The 18,677-nt window shown below is 51.1% G+C and overlaps 1 protein-coding gene across 9 annotated transcripts in view; it reads right to left on the bottom strand.

The window, feature by feature from the left end:
• Window positions 1-18,677, bottom strand: part of MGMT (O-6-methylguanine-DNA methyltransferase) — a 348,914-nt gene that overhangs the window by 95,805 nt on the left and 234,432 nt on the right. For all 9 annotated transcript variants that reach the window (XM_032607818.1, XM_032607819.1, XM_032607811.1 and 6 more), the window contains one exon: window positions 13,675-13,835. In XM_032607818.1, the coding sequence (XP_032463709.1) occupies window positions 13,675-13,835 (161 nt within the window). The remainder of the gene's footprint in view (window positions 1-13,674; window positions 13,836-18,677) is intronic.

Raw genomic sequence — 18,677 nt, 5'->3', positions numbered from 1 at the left:
AGCCACCTGGACACTGGGACACCTGTGCTAAAGTATTTGTAGCATCGCTAGTTAAAAAGGCAAAGAATGAGGAGAAGCCCAATGCCTACTGACAGAGGATAGGAAACAAATAACAGCACATCCATAAGATGGGATTCTACATAGTAGTTACAATTAGTGAAGTATCCCTACAGGATTCAAAACAGACGGGTCTCACAAAAATGTTGATTGAAAGAAGCACGTCACAGGGAGACATCAGCGTTATTCCATTCATATAAAAAATGCAAAACACGGAGCCGGGCTGGGGGAAGGCAGACGTGGCCAGGGAGGGCACGTGGGACTGAGCGGCGCTGGCAGTGCTCCATTCTCAACCTGGGTGGGTACATAGGAGTCCTCTCTTTTTTGTTTATACCTCACAAATCCTTAATGAATATTCTTTTGTCTGAAGTAGCTATTTCATAAAAATAATGAAAATACCAACCTGTCATCAGTGGACTCGGCAATTATTCTTCATGAGGCCCTTGAAATTGCTCCTTTCCCTCATATGATAAAAAATGATTCAAAAGGTATCTACTCACATAGTTTTCTTCCTTTCCCCCCGACAATGAACTTTTAAAATAAGAGGGAAGACGACGACGTCTCCAGCATCCGGATTCCATGCTTGTGGCGTCCCCTCCCCTCCTGACCATACTTTCCAAAGGAGCCCCCTCACACCCTCATCCCTGCGGCCTGATTTCTATTTCACAAAGCGATGACGCCCCTCCCTGACCGTCTAGCGGGTATATATCTATATCTATATGGGATAGACTTACAAACACACACCTGCATACTTCCCACTAGAATATAAGCTTCATAAGACTCAGAACTTTGTTTAGTTTGTTGCTCAGTTCCAAGAGCCAAAAAGAGGGCTTTGCGTAGAGCTCAATAAATATTTGCTGAATGACTGATAACTGAACCCCTTTCTCCGGGGTCTGGCCTAGGGCTCTGCCAGAGAACGGCATCCGCATCCCCACCCTCCCAGCTTCACTTTGAAGAGGGCGACGTTTATTTACTTATTTTTAAGTCTGGGGAAGGCATTCAATAGATATGTTGAACTGAGTGATTTCTAGGACTTCTGACCCTAGAGTATAAAAAGGAAAACCAATCAAGCATCACTTAACAGCAGCGTCCAAGGCAGCCGGGAAGTGGTTATCCTACACACTTCCTTCCACACGCTCTTGGAAGAAAGGGCCCATGCGCACTCGGTCTGGGATGGGATGGGATGGGGTGGGCTAGGGCCGCACACCTCCCAGGGTCCTCTGAAAAGCCGGACATTTCCTGAAACCCTGCCAGTGTCCACAGGTCAACCCAGGATGTCTAGCTCATTTCTGCGGCAGTTCCACAGGCTGGAGTCCCCCAGGCTGCGCTCTGAGAAACATGAGCAGCCCACGGATGCCAGCAGGGAGAGGCGTCGTAGAAGAAGGTTGTCTGGGCAAGTCAGGGCATTTACTGACCATCTTCTTGACCAGCAACACGTTCAAGGTTCTGAGAATTCCTGTCACAAAGAAACCTGTTTAGCTTTGTTTAAAATTTCTCAAGCTTTTTGGTCATGGAATCTTTTTCTGGTGAGATATCTACTAACATCCAGCAGAACTTACGCTTTACCCAAGTGGCCTAGAACAGGTCCCCTACAGTTTAAGAGGAGGTCTGTTCACGTCTTCCGAAGCCCTGCTTGCGCTCAGCTGTCCTTGAGCCCCACAGACCCCCCACTCTGCAGCAGCAGCAGGGCCGAGGGAGTGATGCGTGCGGGAGACAGTCTCCTGAATTCCTTTCACCTGGGGTGGGTGCGGCCGTGCCGTGGGCTCCGGGGAGCTCCGCCACCCAGTGGCGGGCGGGCACGAGGGCACACGTGGCGCTGCCTTTATCAGCTCAGTGAAGGGGGCAAGGCCGACAAGTTGTAAGAAGTTCTCCGAGAACCATCACGTGTGCTGAGAGAGAAAGCTAACACAGCTCAAATCTCTAACGTAAACTCAGAGCCTCCAGTTTTCTTTCTAGGATCCCAGATTAAACTGGTTGAATTTAGAAACCCGAGGTTTAGAAAAGCACTCAGGCTCAGAAACAGCGTGTGTGCAGCCCTGGGCAGGAGCGACGGGGGTCCCGAGAGGTCTCGCGCAAGGCCTCGGAGAAGGGCTCCAGCCTTGAGGTGCAGGCGGTTTGGGGCCTGGCTCCGGGGCATTCACACACCTCGGGATCCAGGGCCTGTGTAGACCTCTCCGCCAGCGTGAGCCTTCCCCAGGAAGGGGCTCCCCGGACACTTGCTAAGTAAGAGCCCACCTTCCCTGAGGCCCTCAACCCTCCAGCCCAGACAGCAGGAACCAGTTCCACCAGCAAAGAGTCTTCCTCTGGGTGGAAGGAGGAGCGGGGCCTCACGGCAGGCCTGATGAGACTTTACTGCACAGCGGAGAGCGACGCGGTCAATCTTCACACGCTTCTGCGGCAGGGCAGAGACGAGACGGAGAGCCAGGCGGAGCTGGGGCCGCCCGGGCACAGGCTCTGGAGAGGCAGCCAGGCGGACGACTGAGTGCAGCGCTGGGGCCCGGGCCGCGCCGGAGGCTGCCTGCATCGGCACATTCACCGGGAAGCATCTTGGAGTCCCAGCGCACGCCCAGGGTGCTGTGTGCTCTAGAGACGCAGCAGTGCCTCAGCCAACGGCTCCCTGCTTTTCCTCGGAGGCCTGGTCCGCTACCAGGGGACGAAGCGTCAACATAACCTTCGCTGATTACGGACGCCTTTCCTATCTTCTCCTTGGAGGAGGAGGAAACAACAGGGAGGCAAGCCTGCCAGTTTTCTCAGACACAAGGCACACCTCCGCACACGCCCTCGTGTTGACACCTGGCTGGCCCGCTGGCCCCGTCCTCTCGCTTTCTGTGCTGCAGAGCGAGAAGCCACGCTTGGAAGGATGGCCCAGTCCCCGGCAACTGAACTGAAGGTCAGGGTCCCTGGCCACGAAGTGCGTCCAGGGTGCTGGCAACAGGCCGGCTGCACTTCACAAAGACCTCCAGCCTCGGTCAAGGGCGGCGGGCCTGCGTCCCCTAACATCGTGCTCTCCGGAGCAGACATCCCCGACACAAACCCCAGTGCGCTCACGCACGTGTTCCACCAAAGGAGGACATCCCACAAGTGAAGAGTCCCCGGGAAAGGAGGAAATGGCGGCGGGCCTCGTCTGCGCTCAACCGCCAGGGACACCCAGACCCAGGAACGTCACGCAAAGTTCCAGAAGCGGGCTGGCACGTCCTGCATTCACGCATTCCTCGTCACGTTCACGGGGACTGGGCTGGGTGCTGGGCTGAGGACAAACACAGAGCTCCACAGGGTGCCACCAGTGACCCATGGTGAGCCCCACGTCTGTTCACCTCCTCTCCGTTCCCCTCCCCCGTTCCCCCCACTAGAACCCACCTCATCTGTAACTGTATCCACGGCACGATGAACAACGGCTTTGGTGCTCAACCCACATCCACAAGGCAGTGAACGAAAGGACAACAGACCGGGTGCCGTCGGAGAAGAGTCGGGAAGAGTGACCCCTCGGGGCCCTGGGAGGCCGAGCGCGGCTGGTTCCCAGCAGGACCGAGTCAGGTGGGGGCCGCCCTTCCTCCTGGAGCCCTCCCCCTCTGCTGTGGCTCCGTGTGGCCCGCCCCCCTGGGCAGACAGTATCTCAGAGGCCAAGCCAGAGGCAGGTGCTCTGCGGTCGGGGTGGAGTGGGGTCAGCCCAGGCAGCCAGCGCCCTCTGCGAGCTCCGCGCGGGGAGATGGTGCCGCGTGCACTCCTTCCCGATTCTCCAGGGCTGCGCAGGCTCCCCCTCGCTCCAGCCCTGCAGACCACCGTCAACCTCCACGCTGACAGCACAGCTTTTATTAACACAAATGGGGCCATCAATAATACTGAAACGCGTTAGCTTTAACCCAAATAAACAAGACCACTAATGAAACCCTAAATGCGACGAATCCCATATTCTAGAATAGGAAGCACAGCGGGTGGAGAGTCAGGGGCCCCTAGCCACGTGTTAACACTGAGAGACCTTGGGAGCCGTGCGTGCGTGGGTCTAAGACGCAGGCTGTGACGAACATCAAAAGGTGTTAATGGTTTCAATATTTATCTGCTGCAGGGAAGCACTCTAAAAAGGAGACAGGAAAAAAAATTCTGCTAATGGCTGTGTCTTTGCCATTAAAGTGAAAAGCTTAATGCATCTTATAATCAGAGGACAATTTGCAAATCATTAAGAGAAATGTAAAATTCCATTAAAATACAAATCAAGAGACTCTCCCTGGACTAATAATCTTTTGGATATTATTTTGCATTTCACTATTTCTGTTCCAATACCCAGGCCCCACAAATGATTGGTTCCTGAACATGCTCTTTACCACAGCCTACTTCTTTAACGAGAAACCGAGAGAAGCATAATCTGCTATTCAGAGCAGGTACTAATGAAGAATTCCATATATTCTGAAATTTAATTAAAACCCCAAAGATTTCAAATTAGATGCAATTTGAAATGCCTGGGGCAGAAATACATGCACTTGCGTGGCGAGGGTACCACACTGAAAGTTGATACCGTAATTGGTCTTGATGTATTTTTGTGTTGCCGGGCTGAAGCACAGAACTCATAACCATATAAAAATTCTCTGTAGATTACCTGCTCATTGAAAATGCCATCACTCAGGTAGCTCTCTACTAAATTACCATGCTACTAAAACGCACAAAGTGATCCGGAGAGTAGAGTGGCACAGCTGGCCGACGCTGCCAATGAGTTATGCATGCGTCAATGCGGCCTTTTTTCTTAGTAAAATATGCTCAGTTGAATATTAAAATATAATTGGCATTCAACCTAAGTAGCTTAAACCATTTTGTTATCTTCTTCTAAACCGATCTGGCTCCTCCACGGTTATTTTCAAGGATGCGATTCACAAACTAATGATACCATCATATTCAGCGAGATTTGTGCCGCTTTACATGTCATAAATAGGTGTAGTTTCTACAGCCTGCTAGGGCTGGCCTTTAATATTAGCTGCTTTTGAACATCAAAGGCCCAATTCTTGAAGAAAAAAAAGGGGGGGGGGACATGCCATTTATGTTGGTTCTTGCATATTTTATTCTACAAAGAGGAAGAGATGCGAACTCTCTATGAGAAGTATACCTCTTGGCCAAGCAGTGAGCCCCGGGTCTCCAAAGCGCGGACGCTGGGTCTCCTTCACACTGTCTGAGGACAGGCTGAAAGAGCACGCTGCTGCTGGGCCTCGCGGCGCAGCTGAGGAAGGAGTGTGTGTTTTTAGGAAAAAGCAGACAATGCCCCCTCCCCCCAAATCCGGGACACGTCCTTTACACGATGTGTTTGTGCCATGACAAACAGCAGCACTCAAGAAAGGAAAAAGGAGTTGCCGTAGTCACAGAGATCCCATATACCGTGATGCTGGCTGAGGGGCAGGGCTCAGCAGGGATGCTACTTCCCAAAACGTGACCAGTATTTCCCTCAGTGTTTTGAGGGCAGGAAAAATCTGAATGTAACTCAGTGACATACTGAAGAGCTAAACAGACTCTTCCTCTACTTCATTCTTCAGTTTTCTTCTTCAGAAGCACTTTATTATGTGGTCTTAAAACATCACATGATGCCCCGGAAGCTGAGCCTCCAGTAGGTCTGCTCTGCCCTGCAGATTCCCACCCCTCGTGGTCATGAAAGCCAGAGCAATGGCCACACACCTCGGAAAGACAGATGATTCTTCTCCACGTCAATACCTCACTTTTCCATCCTGACATTTGAAACGTGACCTTCAATGAATCTTATATTCTGAGTCATCTTGAACATAAGGGCTGCAAGTAAACCTATGTGATAGAGCATTTAAATTAAGTAATAGTTTTTACACTTTGGGATCCTACAAATAGTTTGACGGCATTACTGCCATGAGTTTTATACCAATATATGCATATTTAACGTTGGTAACTTATAGTCCAGTTCTATACACCGCTGTATTAAAATACCATTTTCTCTATAAACCCAGGTAGTAGAGATGATTCTACTTATTATCGCTAGCATGGTATCAAGATACATGAATGTTGCCTGTAAAATGTGAATAGACGTCCTATGACCACAAAAATATTACTTTAAACATCTCTTTGGAAGCAGCACCCGTATAATAATGACTGCAGTTGGAATAAAAGTCTTGGAAGGACATTTAAAGTCGGTTTGTCACTTTAAAAGATAGGCTTGTTAGAAGATTCTTATTTTTCAAAGCTCATTTCAAATGAAAAATTATTAAGAAGGTGACAGTGTAATTTACTTCCCCTAGCAGGCAGAAACCTGATTCTCTACTCCTTTTTTGAGGTGAAATACACCCACATCCAACAGAGGACCTTGCAAGTAATATCTTTCTAAACGTGTGAACGTAATCAGGGTGACTTTTATTTTTAATAGGCACTTCCATTGGTATGATGTTTAATTGCCACGCTACAGGTAACAGTCATGTTTTAATGTGAATATTTCCCCAAAAAAGCAACACTTGTAATAATTTCAATTTTAGGTACTATTTATTTGTAATAGAGACCCCATTAAATCCTACAAGGTTTGAAAGTAGCTGGCTTTCAAACCAGCTTTTTGGTTACCGTTTGAGCTTGGTGAAATTATACCGTGTGACCCCAGTGGCCTTGAGGGAAGGCATTCTCGAGTTCAATTTTTTTGCCTGATTTATGGAAACCTCAGGGAACGCAGGATCTGACCACCTCTTAGATTTAGGAGGAAACTGCCACTGAACTAGGCTACCCAGGATACCCTGGTAATTACTGATCAGTCAGAGGGCTCTTTGCACAGGGACACCAGGCATTTTCTCAGAGGCCAGCAGGCTGTGGTTCTGTTCCAGCCACGACGGCACTTCAGGAGCAGGTATCGACAGGCTAAATTCTCCCCCCACAGGAGGGGGGGCGGGCATTTTACTATGCTTCCTCCCTAAGGTAAGTGTAAGGCGACTGTTGGGTATGTGGATATTTACACTCTATCACCGCGGTCCCGGGACAAGTTCCACGTTAGGTACGCGGAGAATTAGGTCAGTTTCCAGAACCCCTCTAACGGCCACTTCCACTGCTCGTGGGTCTCCAGAAGAATCTAAAGCTTCACTCAGCTGGCTACTTCAAAGAAAAAACACAGTTTTGGTCAAAGTATCGGGACGCCTTCTGAAGGCTCTGCTCAGTTTTGTGCCGACACTCTACCCTGGGGTATCCTGGCAACGTGGCAGCACCTGGCGAGGCTCTGCAGGCTCTCGGGGGGCATCGTCCCGATGTGCGTCCATACCCGGCAATGGAGGCGTCGACGTGCCGCCTGTCTCGCCCAGTCTTCCCAACTCAAAGGTGAAGGATACATGGGCTCTCCCGCCTTCTCACCTGGCTATGTACGGAGCTCCAAAGGCAGGGAGACATGCACACGCGACCTAGAACTTATGTAAGCTGTTGATCACAAGAGCAAAAACACTTCTTAAGTGTGCAGTTACGTCTCAAACGGAATCATTATTAAATCAGGAGTGTTAACCTTCGTCCAGAGTGAAGCACGCAGCAAAAGCACTCAGAAGAGCTAGATCCATTTTAATAAATTCCTTTAAAGGCAATAATTCTCAAAATAGTGCACAGGTACATATACTACATATACACACATATACATGTGTGTGCGTATGGACACACAAACATGTATGTGTGTGTATATACATATATATATAGTTGCCTCTTGTAAGATTTTAGAAATTATAGGCATACTGTTGTTAACGAGCTCTCTAGAGCGTTCTGATACATACACTCCCAGAAGAAGGGCCTGAGCTACCAGACTAACCTGAAGAACCTGTTTGCTTGCACGAGTCAGAGTTGAAACTTTCAAGACTCTCTCCTAGTTCAACATGTGGTTACCTAATGACAACCGCCAGGCAGGAAACTGCATCAAGATAAAATAGAAAAAACGACGACCCTCAGACATGATCGGAACCTTACGCTCTTTGGCCCGTCAACCTCACAATACACCGGAAGGTTGCTGATAGCTGAGGAGAAGAGCTCCTAGTGAAGTGCACTGACTGCTTCCGAGCTGGCCTGGCCGGCCTCACACAGTCCCACCTGCTGAAATGATGCTCCTTCTGCCCAGGCTGGGAGCCCCCCGCCCAGAGAAACCCTCAACGTGGAACATAGAATTCTGGGAATCTAATTTTTGTTCCACTGAGGGGCTGGAAGTGACGTCATATTCAAATGAGGGCAGGGGCCAGGCAGGCAGGAGAGGATGACGAGCCCATGAAGATGCTCCCGTACACTAGGAAAGGGATGCATGGCAGCTGCTGCCTCCCATGAGAGCCAGATGGAGGGGCCGCCTGGAGAAAAGCAGGGCTCCCCTGAGCGGCTCCGCAAAGGGACGAACGACGGCGTGGGACTGGCCTCCTGGTCCTAGCGGGGAGGGATTCTTGGACACGGGTTAGCGAAGCCCTGAAGGGTCAGGAGCAAACAAACGAACATCCCGACGAGGAAGGCAGCTTAACCCCACCTCTGTCGCCCCCAGGACTTGCGCTACACCCCGTGGATCCTTTGCTTTCACCAAGTCCTGCCTTGGTTTTGTTCATAAACATTCCCACTTATCTCTTTTCTCTCATGGTTCTAAACCACAAAAACACACTGGATTTTACTCTCCGTGAAAGAGGTGATGGGCCGCTCCTGGCGGTGGCCTCCTGTATCGATTTGAGACCTCCGACCACCTTCCCGGCACCTTGGGCTCCGTGGCCTGCCACCCGCCCTCAGGCTTTTGATCTGGTCTTTTCATTTCACCTTTCCCAGCCTCAGCCTTAGAAGGGCACAGACCCAGATCTCCACGTCTATTAGCCCTGAAAAGCAGCTCAGCAGCTCTAGGGTTGAAAGAAGTCCGTTCTCACCAGCTGTTTCCTTCCCACTTAATTTAAGTGCAAGCCTTAGCTTGTTCTAATCAGTAAACGGGCACCGGAAGGTTTATAAACCTTCCAGCCCCACCAGGTAATATCTCAGCAAGGTCAACCATTTTTAGAAGCCCTCATTTAAAGAACAGGAGAACAGCGCTGGCTATCAACCAGAACCTGTAAAGCATCTCCCACTTTAGCTATTTTCTCTTTAAATTGTAATTCCTTTTTTTTAAATTCAGGAAAAATACCAGTACAAACTGCCTGAAAGCACAGAGCTGCCTCCTGCTGCGGACCCAGAAGGGAGCCTGAGAGGAGACGCGCTCCTCTCCGCGGCGACACCCTCCGGAGGCTGACTGGGCTGGCTTTATGGCGTGTAAGGCGACATGCACACCAAAGCAGGCCTCCGGGGCACTGAATGAAGGGGGCTCAGTGGGACCCCACATTTAGGACACAGTGGGGAAATTAATTCATGTGCCCTGAAAGGGCCTATTCCCTAACTGACTGGTAGGGTTTTCTAGAGGCCCTTTTGAAAGAGGGTTTGACGGGGATACAGAATTACAGGACTCCTTACAGAGTCTCTGAAATAGAAGTTGCAAAGAAACTTCCCTCTAGCCAGCAGGTTTTAAAAAAATGCAGGTTTTACTACTGTCATGCAGCTGGATTTCATAGCTACAAGCTAATAGCTGTGACAAAGGAATTATTAAAGTGTTAAATATTTCATTTAAAAGGGAACATTGCAGTCACTTTGAAAAGAAAACTCAGAACTCATCTGTTGAAAACCGTCATGTGTGAGACCGTACAGGGAGGACAGTCAAGGGCCTCCACATGTGCCCCGGGGACGGCCTCCTGTGGTGTCCTCGGCACAGGCCAGGCACTTGCCCAGCGAGGGCACTCCAGGCTGGCAGGAAAAGCACAAAGCCGCACGCCTGGCAGGCCTGCCGCCCATCGCCCGGCCACACCTGCCCAGGAGGGTCTTCAGGGGCAGAGGGAAGGAAGTGTCTACACACACACATTCTGGGTCTGAAAGCAGATCTTAGCCTTTCACAGGCCTGCTCTTCTTGAACTCAGTGTGAAATACTGCTTTTGGTACAGTGCTTCTTCAGTCATTCCAACTGCTTTAGCGATCGATCTCTAAGGCTACAAGCGTTAAGATGTATATTATACAAAGAAGCTAAAATTTTTTATAAGTAAATATAAAGAAGTGAGGGAGTATTCACAGAAAATAAGTTTAAATGATATTTTATTATGAAAGAAAGAGTAAGATTTATTTCAGGAATAATGGCTTCGTTAAACAACTATTTCTTGGAGAAAAATGAATTCAAAATAAACAAATCGGACCTTTTTAAGAGGTTATATTATAGGGAGGACCCGACCTCCCTAAATGCTTCACTGCATTACAAGACGGCTAGCTCCTGAGCAACACACAAACTCCCTTCACAAAACTCAGAAAACAAACGTTAATTTGTTTTTGAAATTAAATGACTAAAACAACAATCCCACAAGGAATTAGAACACTTCTTATTCACACTCACGCTTCACTTTCATTTCTTCAACAGCACCACGAACCTCACCCCCGGTAACTGCGGCCTCTCTTTCCCGCAGAGAAACCCCACCTGCTGCGGCCCAAGAAAAAGGCAGCCACCTAGGCCTCCAGGCTTCTGGTCAGGAGGACAGCTCAACGGTTTCTTGCCAGAAATACCTAGATAATTAACTTGTTCCTACTTAGACTTCAGAAATCCTCTAAGGTAAGAAGTTGAATGATGTGAAATTTCCAATATTTGATGTTTTAACCTACAAAACGGCAATTCCGTATGGTTCAACTCAGCACCGTTTTGTGACCAGCCTAACAAAACAACTAGATGGAGAACACCACACTGACCTGGAGGAAGGAGCCCGAGAGAAGAGCGGTCCTGCCCGAGAAGAGGGGCCTCTGGGCAGCAGCAGCAGGCCAGGCCAGGCCAGGCCCGGGGTAGTGGAACAGACAGCGCAGCAGGAGCAGAGGCCAGAGCCTTCCAGGCCGGGCTCTGGGAGTTACCTGCGGAAGTGCTGAACTCAAGGAGGAGCTCAGTTATCACTACGCTTCTAACCAAGTTGAAACGGGGAGGTCTGCTCTAAATCTCAGAGGAATATGATGAGAAATGACACCCAAAAGGATGTTAAACGTGTTCAAAATCTGAGACGCACAGAAAATAGCATTTGTCAAGGAAGCATTTTTTTCCACGATAAACGCACCCATTCCTCCCCATTTGCAAAGGTTTCTTTTCTTGTGTTGATTCACAGCTTCTAGAAGCTCTGGGGCTGCCAGGGCACTTTCCTTGTGTGGGCCTTTTCCGCTCACCACAATTTCACTGGCTAAGGGACACAGAGAAAGAGAGCAAAGCCAACCACCGCTGGACGACAGAAAGGGGTGTCACCACATCTGGGGGTTAGTGCCAATTAACTCCGTGTTAGCAATCATATTACAACCATCCACCACCTCCCTTGTTAAAATGTAAAATCCCCACACCTGGCCCCTGCCTGGGAGGCGTGACTGAGCTAAATCAGAAACACCTGGTCCTACAGCAACCATTAACTGTCAGCAGGTGGGCCTAGCCTGGGGGACCTCCTGCCACCAGGGCGGTGGGAGAGGCTGCCCTCACCCCAAAACCCAGCTGGAGGGTACCTGGCCCCAGTAGTGAGTATCCACCAGCTCTGCAGGGCTTGTCCAACAGGGGATGGGCTACTGGGTGACTGGACGGACTTCATCCTTCCCCAGTGCCTACCTGCAGCTTGTCCTGGTTGCCCAGACTGACCCTGACCATGACCATGACCATGACCATGACCAGCTGGCAGAGGAGATGGCCAAGCTCGGGCCCAGAGCCGGGAAGGCGGGGGGCAGCAGGGTGAGAGTGGTCCCAACTCTCTTCAAGCACTGAGGACAGGACTTCAGGATTTTGTAAGCTCACCCCCTGCTGACCCCCTCGTTAGATCATACAGATCCTTCCTGACCTGGTTTCCTAATTTCTCTGCTCTGATATCTTCTAACCCTTAAATTTCAGCTCACTTAGGTGATACATGTAAAGAGAAGGACAGCCGCTCGGCCAGTTCTCTCCTGCTCCTGCCAGGGCAGTAACCCCCACATGGCAACAGGAGATCGAAGAGTTCACTGTTCCAAGGTTCCCAAGCCCCCACTGTAAAAACAAACCCGCAGCAGGACCCCCATCCTGCGCCTGGCAAGGGGGAGGGGCACACGAGGAGGGTCACCCACACCCTCGACCCAGCCCGGCGACCTGAGGTGCTGGTTCCGAGCAGGCGGTCAGTGCTGGGCAGGGGGGCGACGCGGCCACAGCACCACCTCGGCCCGCGAGGGCCCCATTCTCGGGAGCGACAACGGAGGGTCTCTGGACGTGAGTAGGGCGTGGGGCAAAGGCCCACTCCAGCTCTCACGCCCTGTCCTAGAGACGCCCTTTTAGACGTTCTGGGGCTCCCAATGGAAGACACCGTCTGGAGACAGCCCCACGTGATGCAAGGGGGCTGACGTGGTACCCAGCTCAGCTTCAGTTCATTACGAGCAAAAACGTCCAGGGTCCTACCTACCTGGTCACTCACTGGACCTTGTTAGTCAACTCAGGTATCAGCTCAACTGGCTTGAACTTTTCTACCTGCTTCCCCTGAACCTGCTCCACCTTCAAGTTCGTTTTTGCTGAAAGCCACAGCAGCATTTAGAACCATTAAACTTACTGAGCGAATTCCATTTTGAAATTCAAAATGGCTTTAAATTTACCTCATCTAAAATCTCAGGGTAATTTTTTTCCCTTAAGTGTATGCATCTATACGTATATGTATCTATATGTAAGTATACGCTCATTAATACTAAGATGACCATGAAAAAATCACTATGTGAAATAAACCACTGGTATGTGTCTAGAATGACTCTAGCTGCCATAATGAAGCTGCGAACAAAAGCTTACAAAGAAACGTCTGGGAACGTGTTTTTAGGTTTTCTCAGACTCTATGTTCCATCGGCATACCGCATGTAGGCAATAAGTTCATCCTACAATAATTCATCCCTTGAGAATACAATTATTATTATTATTTTTTTTTGTGGTACGCGGGCCTCTCACTGTTGTGGCCTCTCCCGTTGCGGAGCACAGGCTCCGGACGCGCAGGCTCAGCGGCCATGGCTCACGGGCCCAGCCGCTCCGCGGCATGTGGGATCTTCGCGGACCGGGGCACGAACCTGCGTCCCCTGCATCGGCAGGCGGACTCTTAACCACTGCGCCACCAGGGAAGCCCGAGAATACAATTATTGAACTATGGTAAATTTGAGGGGTTAACCTGAAAACTTATTCAAGAAGACACACTGCCGCTACCCACTCCAACGTTAAGTGTCACTGACTGAGTGTATGGAAGTGGCCAATTGTCCATGTATGAGCCTCGTTTTCTGTGCTGTTGGCAAGCAGATGAAGTTAACAATAAGCTTATTGAAAAACTTACTGCCGTTCAGATGTGTTCCTATTTAAACCTTTCAGCCAGCGAGAGTCAGGAGTCCATCTACATGGATCATTTTTATTGCCTTTGCCAAGAATTACGTGACCACGTGCCAAAACTAACACAACCACTTGGAACGGGTGGAGACTGCGCACTCCTATCCATCCAGTGCGGCCACACGCCGCCTCTGTTCAGACGATGTGAAAACGCCACGCCAGTGTAGTCAGTAACCTGAGCTGGGAGGTCAGTGACAGTCAGTAGGTCAGCCCCCCTGAACCAAACACTGCGAGGCGGCCGAGGTACTGACCTTTCTGGAAAATGGGATGGTGAAGAGCAGGCACGGGGCGCTCCTCGAGGACCGCGGGCTCATGGAAATAGGCACCCAGCCAAGCCGCACACTGCGCCAGGGGCTCCGTCACTTCCTCTGGACCTCCGAGCCGCTCAGGAGGAGCGGGGGCCTCCACGGGGCTGCAAAAGAGATAACAGGAGCTGATTCAGCCTCTAGGCCCAGCGTCCACGTGACTAAGAAGCAAACAGAACACGCCCGCTGCATCTAAGTGGGTCGGCCCGTAGCTGCCTTGCAGGTATGCAGGTCTCGCCTGCGCCAGGACAGCGGAAAGGTGCCGGCAGGAGGACGGAGGCCGTGGCCCGGGTCATCCCACCCGCGATTCCACCTCCAGCTGTGAGGACACGATCTCTGGAAAGGGGCAGTGCCCAGGAAGGACGCCCGGTACCTGAGCTCTTCTGTTTGGGGCTGACTGACTGCAGTCACCCTGCCGAGCAGGGATGTGAGAGCACCGAGGATGACAAGTACAGAAGCAACTCCCGGGGGAGTGTGCCTGCCCCTTCCTAAGACTATCACCTGCACCAGTTTTGATCTGTAGAATCACCACGTACTCATCTTAAAAAGTATTTTCCAGAAATCTCGATACCATCAAAGTAATTAGCCTGCAGGCACCCACCCCTCCCATCACATTTCAACGACAGACCAGCACGGTTCCATGTGCTCTGTGGCTTTGAGCTGGCTTCTGGGGGACCCCCTCCGAGTTCACACTGGGTCTCAGGCTTCAGAGAGTCTACTCTGCGTGCCGGTCACTCTGCGAGGCTCATTTCGGTTGCTGTGACTTTCGTGCCTGGGACTTCTATTTGGTTCTCTTCTGAGTCTTCTCATTCATTCACTGTGGCCACTGTGCTCCCTTTTAGCTCAAGTTTAAACCAACGTATCTTAGACTCACTTCGGATGGTCTGTTTCTTCTACTCGGGGTGCTAATCCTTCTGTTTGGGGACCTGTGGCTCCCCTCAAGGAGGTGACGTCTCACCTTCAGCAGGGGCCGATTTTCAGGGAATGTGCTCCGCTGGACTGAGGAAACGTCCCTCTAGAGAGGGTTCACTTTTGCTGCTTCTGAGCCCCAGTTTTATGATGGATCCAGCTTTTCTTTTAATTTCTGAGAACGACACACCCACAAAAGCACTGGCACCAAGTCGGATTTCTTCAGATGCCATTCCTTCCTGACCTCCCAGGCCCTGGACAGACGGCAGGCTTCCCTGCACTTTCCAGCCTGCTGGGCAGGCTTTCTCTAGTCTCCTTCTCAGAGGCTGCAGCTTGAGGCTTTTGGGGGAAGGTGGGAAAAGCCTCCCCCCAGCATCCCGAGGGCGGTCACGCAGGCCTCAACCGACAGGCTGCCTCCTTCAGTGTACACTCACCACCCTTACGAGGGCCCAACTGAATACGCGAGGCCACAACCGCTTGGCAACGCGGCCCAGCACAGGTAGGACGGATGTGGCTCACGCGCCCGGGGAACACAGGCCTGGCCTCCCCTGCGAGGAGACACACACCGGTGTGTGCAGGGCCTTACAGATTCAGAAATGTGTGCACTTCATCCTGCAAGCAGCGGGGAGCAGCTGAAGACCTTTAAGCAGCGTCTCATAAACAACCCTGTGCTGGGGTCTCAGTCTCTGAGTCACGGTGTTCTGTAGGTCTAAGAGTCTCCAGAGGTCTTGGATCTTTCCAGAAAGATCCCTCCTTGGATGGGATCCACTCTCTTCCACAATGGAATGAGAGGTGGGTCAGGGAAGACTTTCTAATAAGCATGTGAATGTGAATGGCCTTAAGGAAGGAACCAGGGAATGAATGGAAAAGAAGAAATGAGCCCTTCAAGATGACCAGGGAGAGAGGGGGACCACTGAGACCCCGGCTCTGTAGAGCTGGCCAGTTGGGCGATCCTGCCAGCAACACAGCTGGACTGGGCAGGCCCAGGCCTTCTCCAAGTTGCCAGCTTCTAGTGGTTGCTGGGAGAGGGAAGCCCCACGCACAGGGCCCTTTCAGGGTCTGGTCAACAGGAGACCCTGAAGGATGGGGGCTCAGTCCACAGGCAGAGAGCGGCGTCTAGTGGAACAGGTGGCAGAATGGCATCTTGGAGAGACTTCTGGGGATGGAAACTATCTTCTCATTGCCCTGACTGCTCTCCCCATTAGGACATCTGCCCACGGAAAGGTGGGGAACTTCCACCCCATGCTTGGCTTAAATATTTTTCCATGTCAGAGAGAAGTTCCCAGTGACTCTCTTGCTCTGTTCCCTACTTACTCAGTAAGTCTCCAGGGCTTGAGGGGTCTTCTCGGTCATCACACCCTGCAAACGGGGCTCCCTGGGTGGGGGGCATACAGTCCAGGAGACAGGCAGGCATCTTAACCTGGGAGGCAGGGGGCTCTGTACCCACCAGTAACCTGCTTGCTTGGGGAGTTACAACCTCTTACTCAGATGTCCTGGTTGACTCAGGGGTATCTAACAAAGGCCATGGAGCTGTGGGCATCCCGGGCGCTGCCCACGCTGGTAGCCGTTTCCTCTGGGTTGCTAAGGGAACTGAAATGTGAGCTGTGTTTCCCAGCATTTCCCACTCTTAAAAGGATACTTGAAGAACTTTTATAGTAGTAAAATTCATCTTAAATTGATTTTTTATGCCTGTGCTAAAGATCTCAACCTCTGATTTACTCTGTAGTTCTCCGTTTTAACTCTTTCTCTATTGGCATTAGATAACTATTCAGGGGTGAAATGTAATTAAACAGCTTTGATTCTGAAGCAAGGATTTATGATACTATATTTAAAATGAATGGCATTAAACACACACATAAAACCAGATTTTTAAAGCCATGACACAAATTTCCATTTCTACAATAAAACGAAATTTATTCTCTGCCCTGCCCTCTCCTCCAGCCTCGCTCTGCCCGTCCCTGAAAGAGCTGTGGTGTGACAGTATCACAGCATCACTAACGGCCACTCTTATCGTGGAGGAGTTTCTCCAGGCTTCCTACCGACGAACCCTGAAACCCCGATAATTATGGGCTCCGTGGCCCACACTCATTTAAATCCCACATTCACGTCTCCCTGGGAGCCTAGCAACTCACCTAACACTAAATGCACAGGCCTGTGGCCACTGCTTCCGGAAAGCACCACTGAGTGGGAGCCCGGACCCCAAGAGAGCAGCCAGAGAGCCGGTGCGGCAGATGGAGATGAGAGACAACCGTCCCGACATCTGCAGGGCCAGTGCAGAGGTGACATCAGGGGCCATCCCCCCGAGACCTCCCAGGATGTCCTCAATAAAAGTAATCCTGGGACTTCCCTGGCGGTCCAGTGGTTAAGACTTTGCCTTCCAGTGCAGGGGGTGCGGGTTCAATCCTTGGTAGGGAAGCTAAGATCCCACATGCCTCACCGCCAAAAAACCAAAACATAAAACGGAAGCAGTGTCATAACAAATTCAATAAAGACTTTAAAAACGGTCCACGTCAAAAATATCTTTAAAAAAAAAAAGAGTAATCCTCAGGCCAATATGGTGACACTGGAGCCCTTTCACTTCTTTTTCTTTTTAAACTTGGCACAAGAGGGCTGGCTAGTGGCTGGAGGATGAATTTGGCTTTGTTGAGCTTTTTAACATAGCGATGGAGAGCATGGGTACGTTGATACAGCAAACATAAAGTCACGTATGGTTTGTTTTAAGGGTTTCTTCAAGAAATACGCAACTGTCGGCAACCCCAAGGACCCCGTAGGACCAAAAAGGACAACAGTGTACCACCTTCGGGGATGCTCCCCGAACCTCAGTGTGTCGGAGAGCCCTGTGTGAAGCTCTCCTGGAGTCGTGACCCCTGAGAAACGGCCAGACCCATCCCCCTGGGCTTGGAGAAAGAACGTTCTGGCGTTGAATTGCATTTCAGATTTGTTTTGACGTAAATCTGTCCATCATTCCAAATCAGGACACAGAAAAGCAGGTGACATGCTCCAGAACAAACTTCTGAAGTGGTTTTTTTCTGGCTGTTGTTGTCGTTGTTTTAAAATTTATTTGTTTATTTTTCGCTGTGTTGGGTCTTCGTTGCTGCGCGTGGACTTTCTCTAGTTGGCGGCGAGCGGGGGCTACTCTTTGTTGCGGTGTGCGGGCTTCTCATTGCCGTGGCTTCTCCTGCTGTGGAGCATGGGCTCAGTAGTTGTGGCACACGGGCTCAGCAGTCGTGGCTCGTGGGCTCTAGAGCGCAGGCTCAGTAGTTGTGGCTCATGGGCTTAGTTGCTCCGCGGCATGTGGGATCTTCTCGGACCAGGGCTTGAACCCGTGTCCCCTGCATTGGCAGGCAGGTTTCTTAACCACTGCGCCACCTGGGAAGTCCCTGAAGTGTTTTTAATAAAGCAGGCAGCGATGCCTTACCTAGATTTCTCAAGAGAAACCACGACTTCACAGCATTAGATACATGAGCACAGAAGGTATCAAAGGAAGACTGTCCATCCCACCCGCACGAGGCTTGCACCTCAAGACCCTGGCGTGGAGGAGAACGACAAGGAAGAGTGACAGCATCCCACCTGGGGAAGCGGAGGATTAGAAGGTGACCGAGCCTAACTTAAATGAAACGGTCCTGAGGACAAAGGTCACGCGCGCGGGAAGCCCTGCCTGGCTCCGCCGGCCTCCCGCAGGGTGTGCTGCACCCCGGAGGCTGAGCGCTGGCCCGGGCTAGCGAGGGCAGGGCTGCCTGCTCACGTGCTACAGCACCAGGCACCCGCGGGGCAGCAGGTGAGTTGCCGCGGTGGGCAGAGGACGCCAGGCTGGCTGAAGCCATCAGAAAGTGCTGCTCGAGGCCTAACCCCTCGCGGAGAATGGCTGCGCGCCTGGCAGGCCGCCCGGAAAGTGGGAGGGGCGTCCCCAGCTCTGTGCCCTCTGGTCTGTCCCCCACGACAAATGCGCTCAGCACCTTAACCCACCAGCTGGGCAGGAGGTTCGGGTGTGTGGATTTGGGGGCGCCTCAAGACTTCACTGGCACCAAAGAATCATTAAA

The sequence above is a fragment of the Phocoena sinus genome, chromosome 16, assembly GCF_008692025.1.
Source record: "Phocoena sinus isolate mPhoSin1 chromosome 16, mPhoSin1.pri, whole genome shotgun sequence".
Taxonomy (NCBI): Eukaryota; Metazoa; Chordata; class Mammalia; order Artiodactyla; family Phocoenidae; genus Phocoena; species Phocoena sinus.
This window is presented reverse-complemented; position numbering and strand designations above follow the sequence as displayed.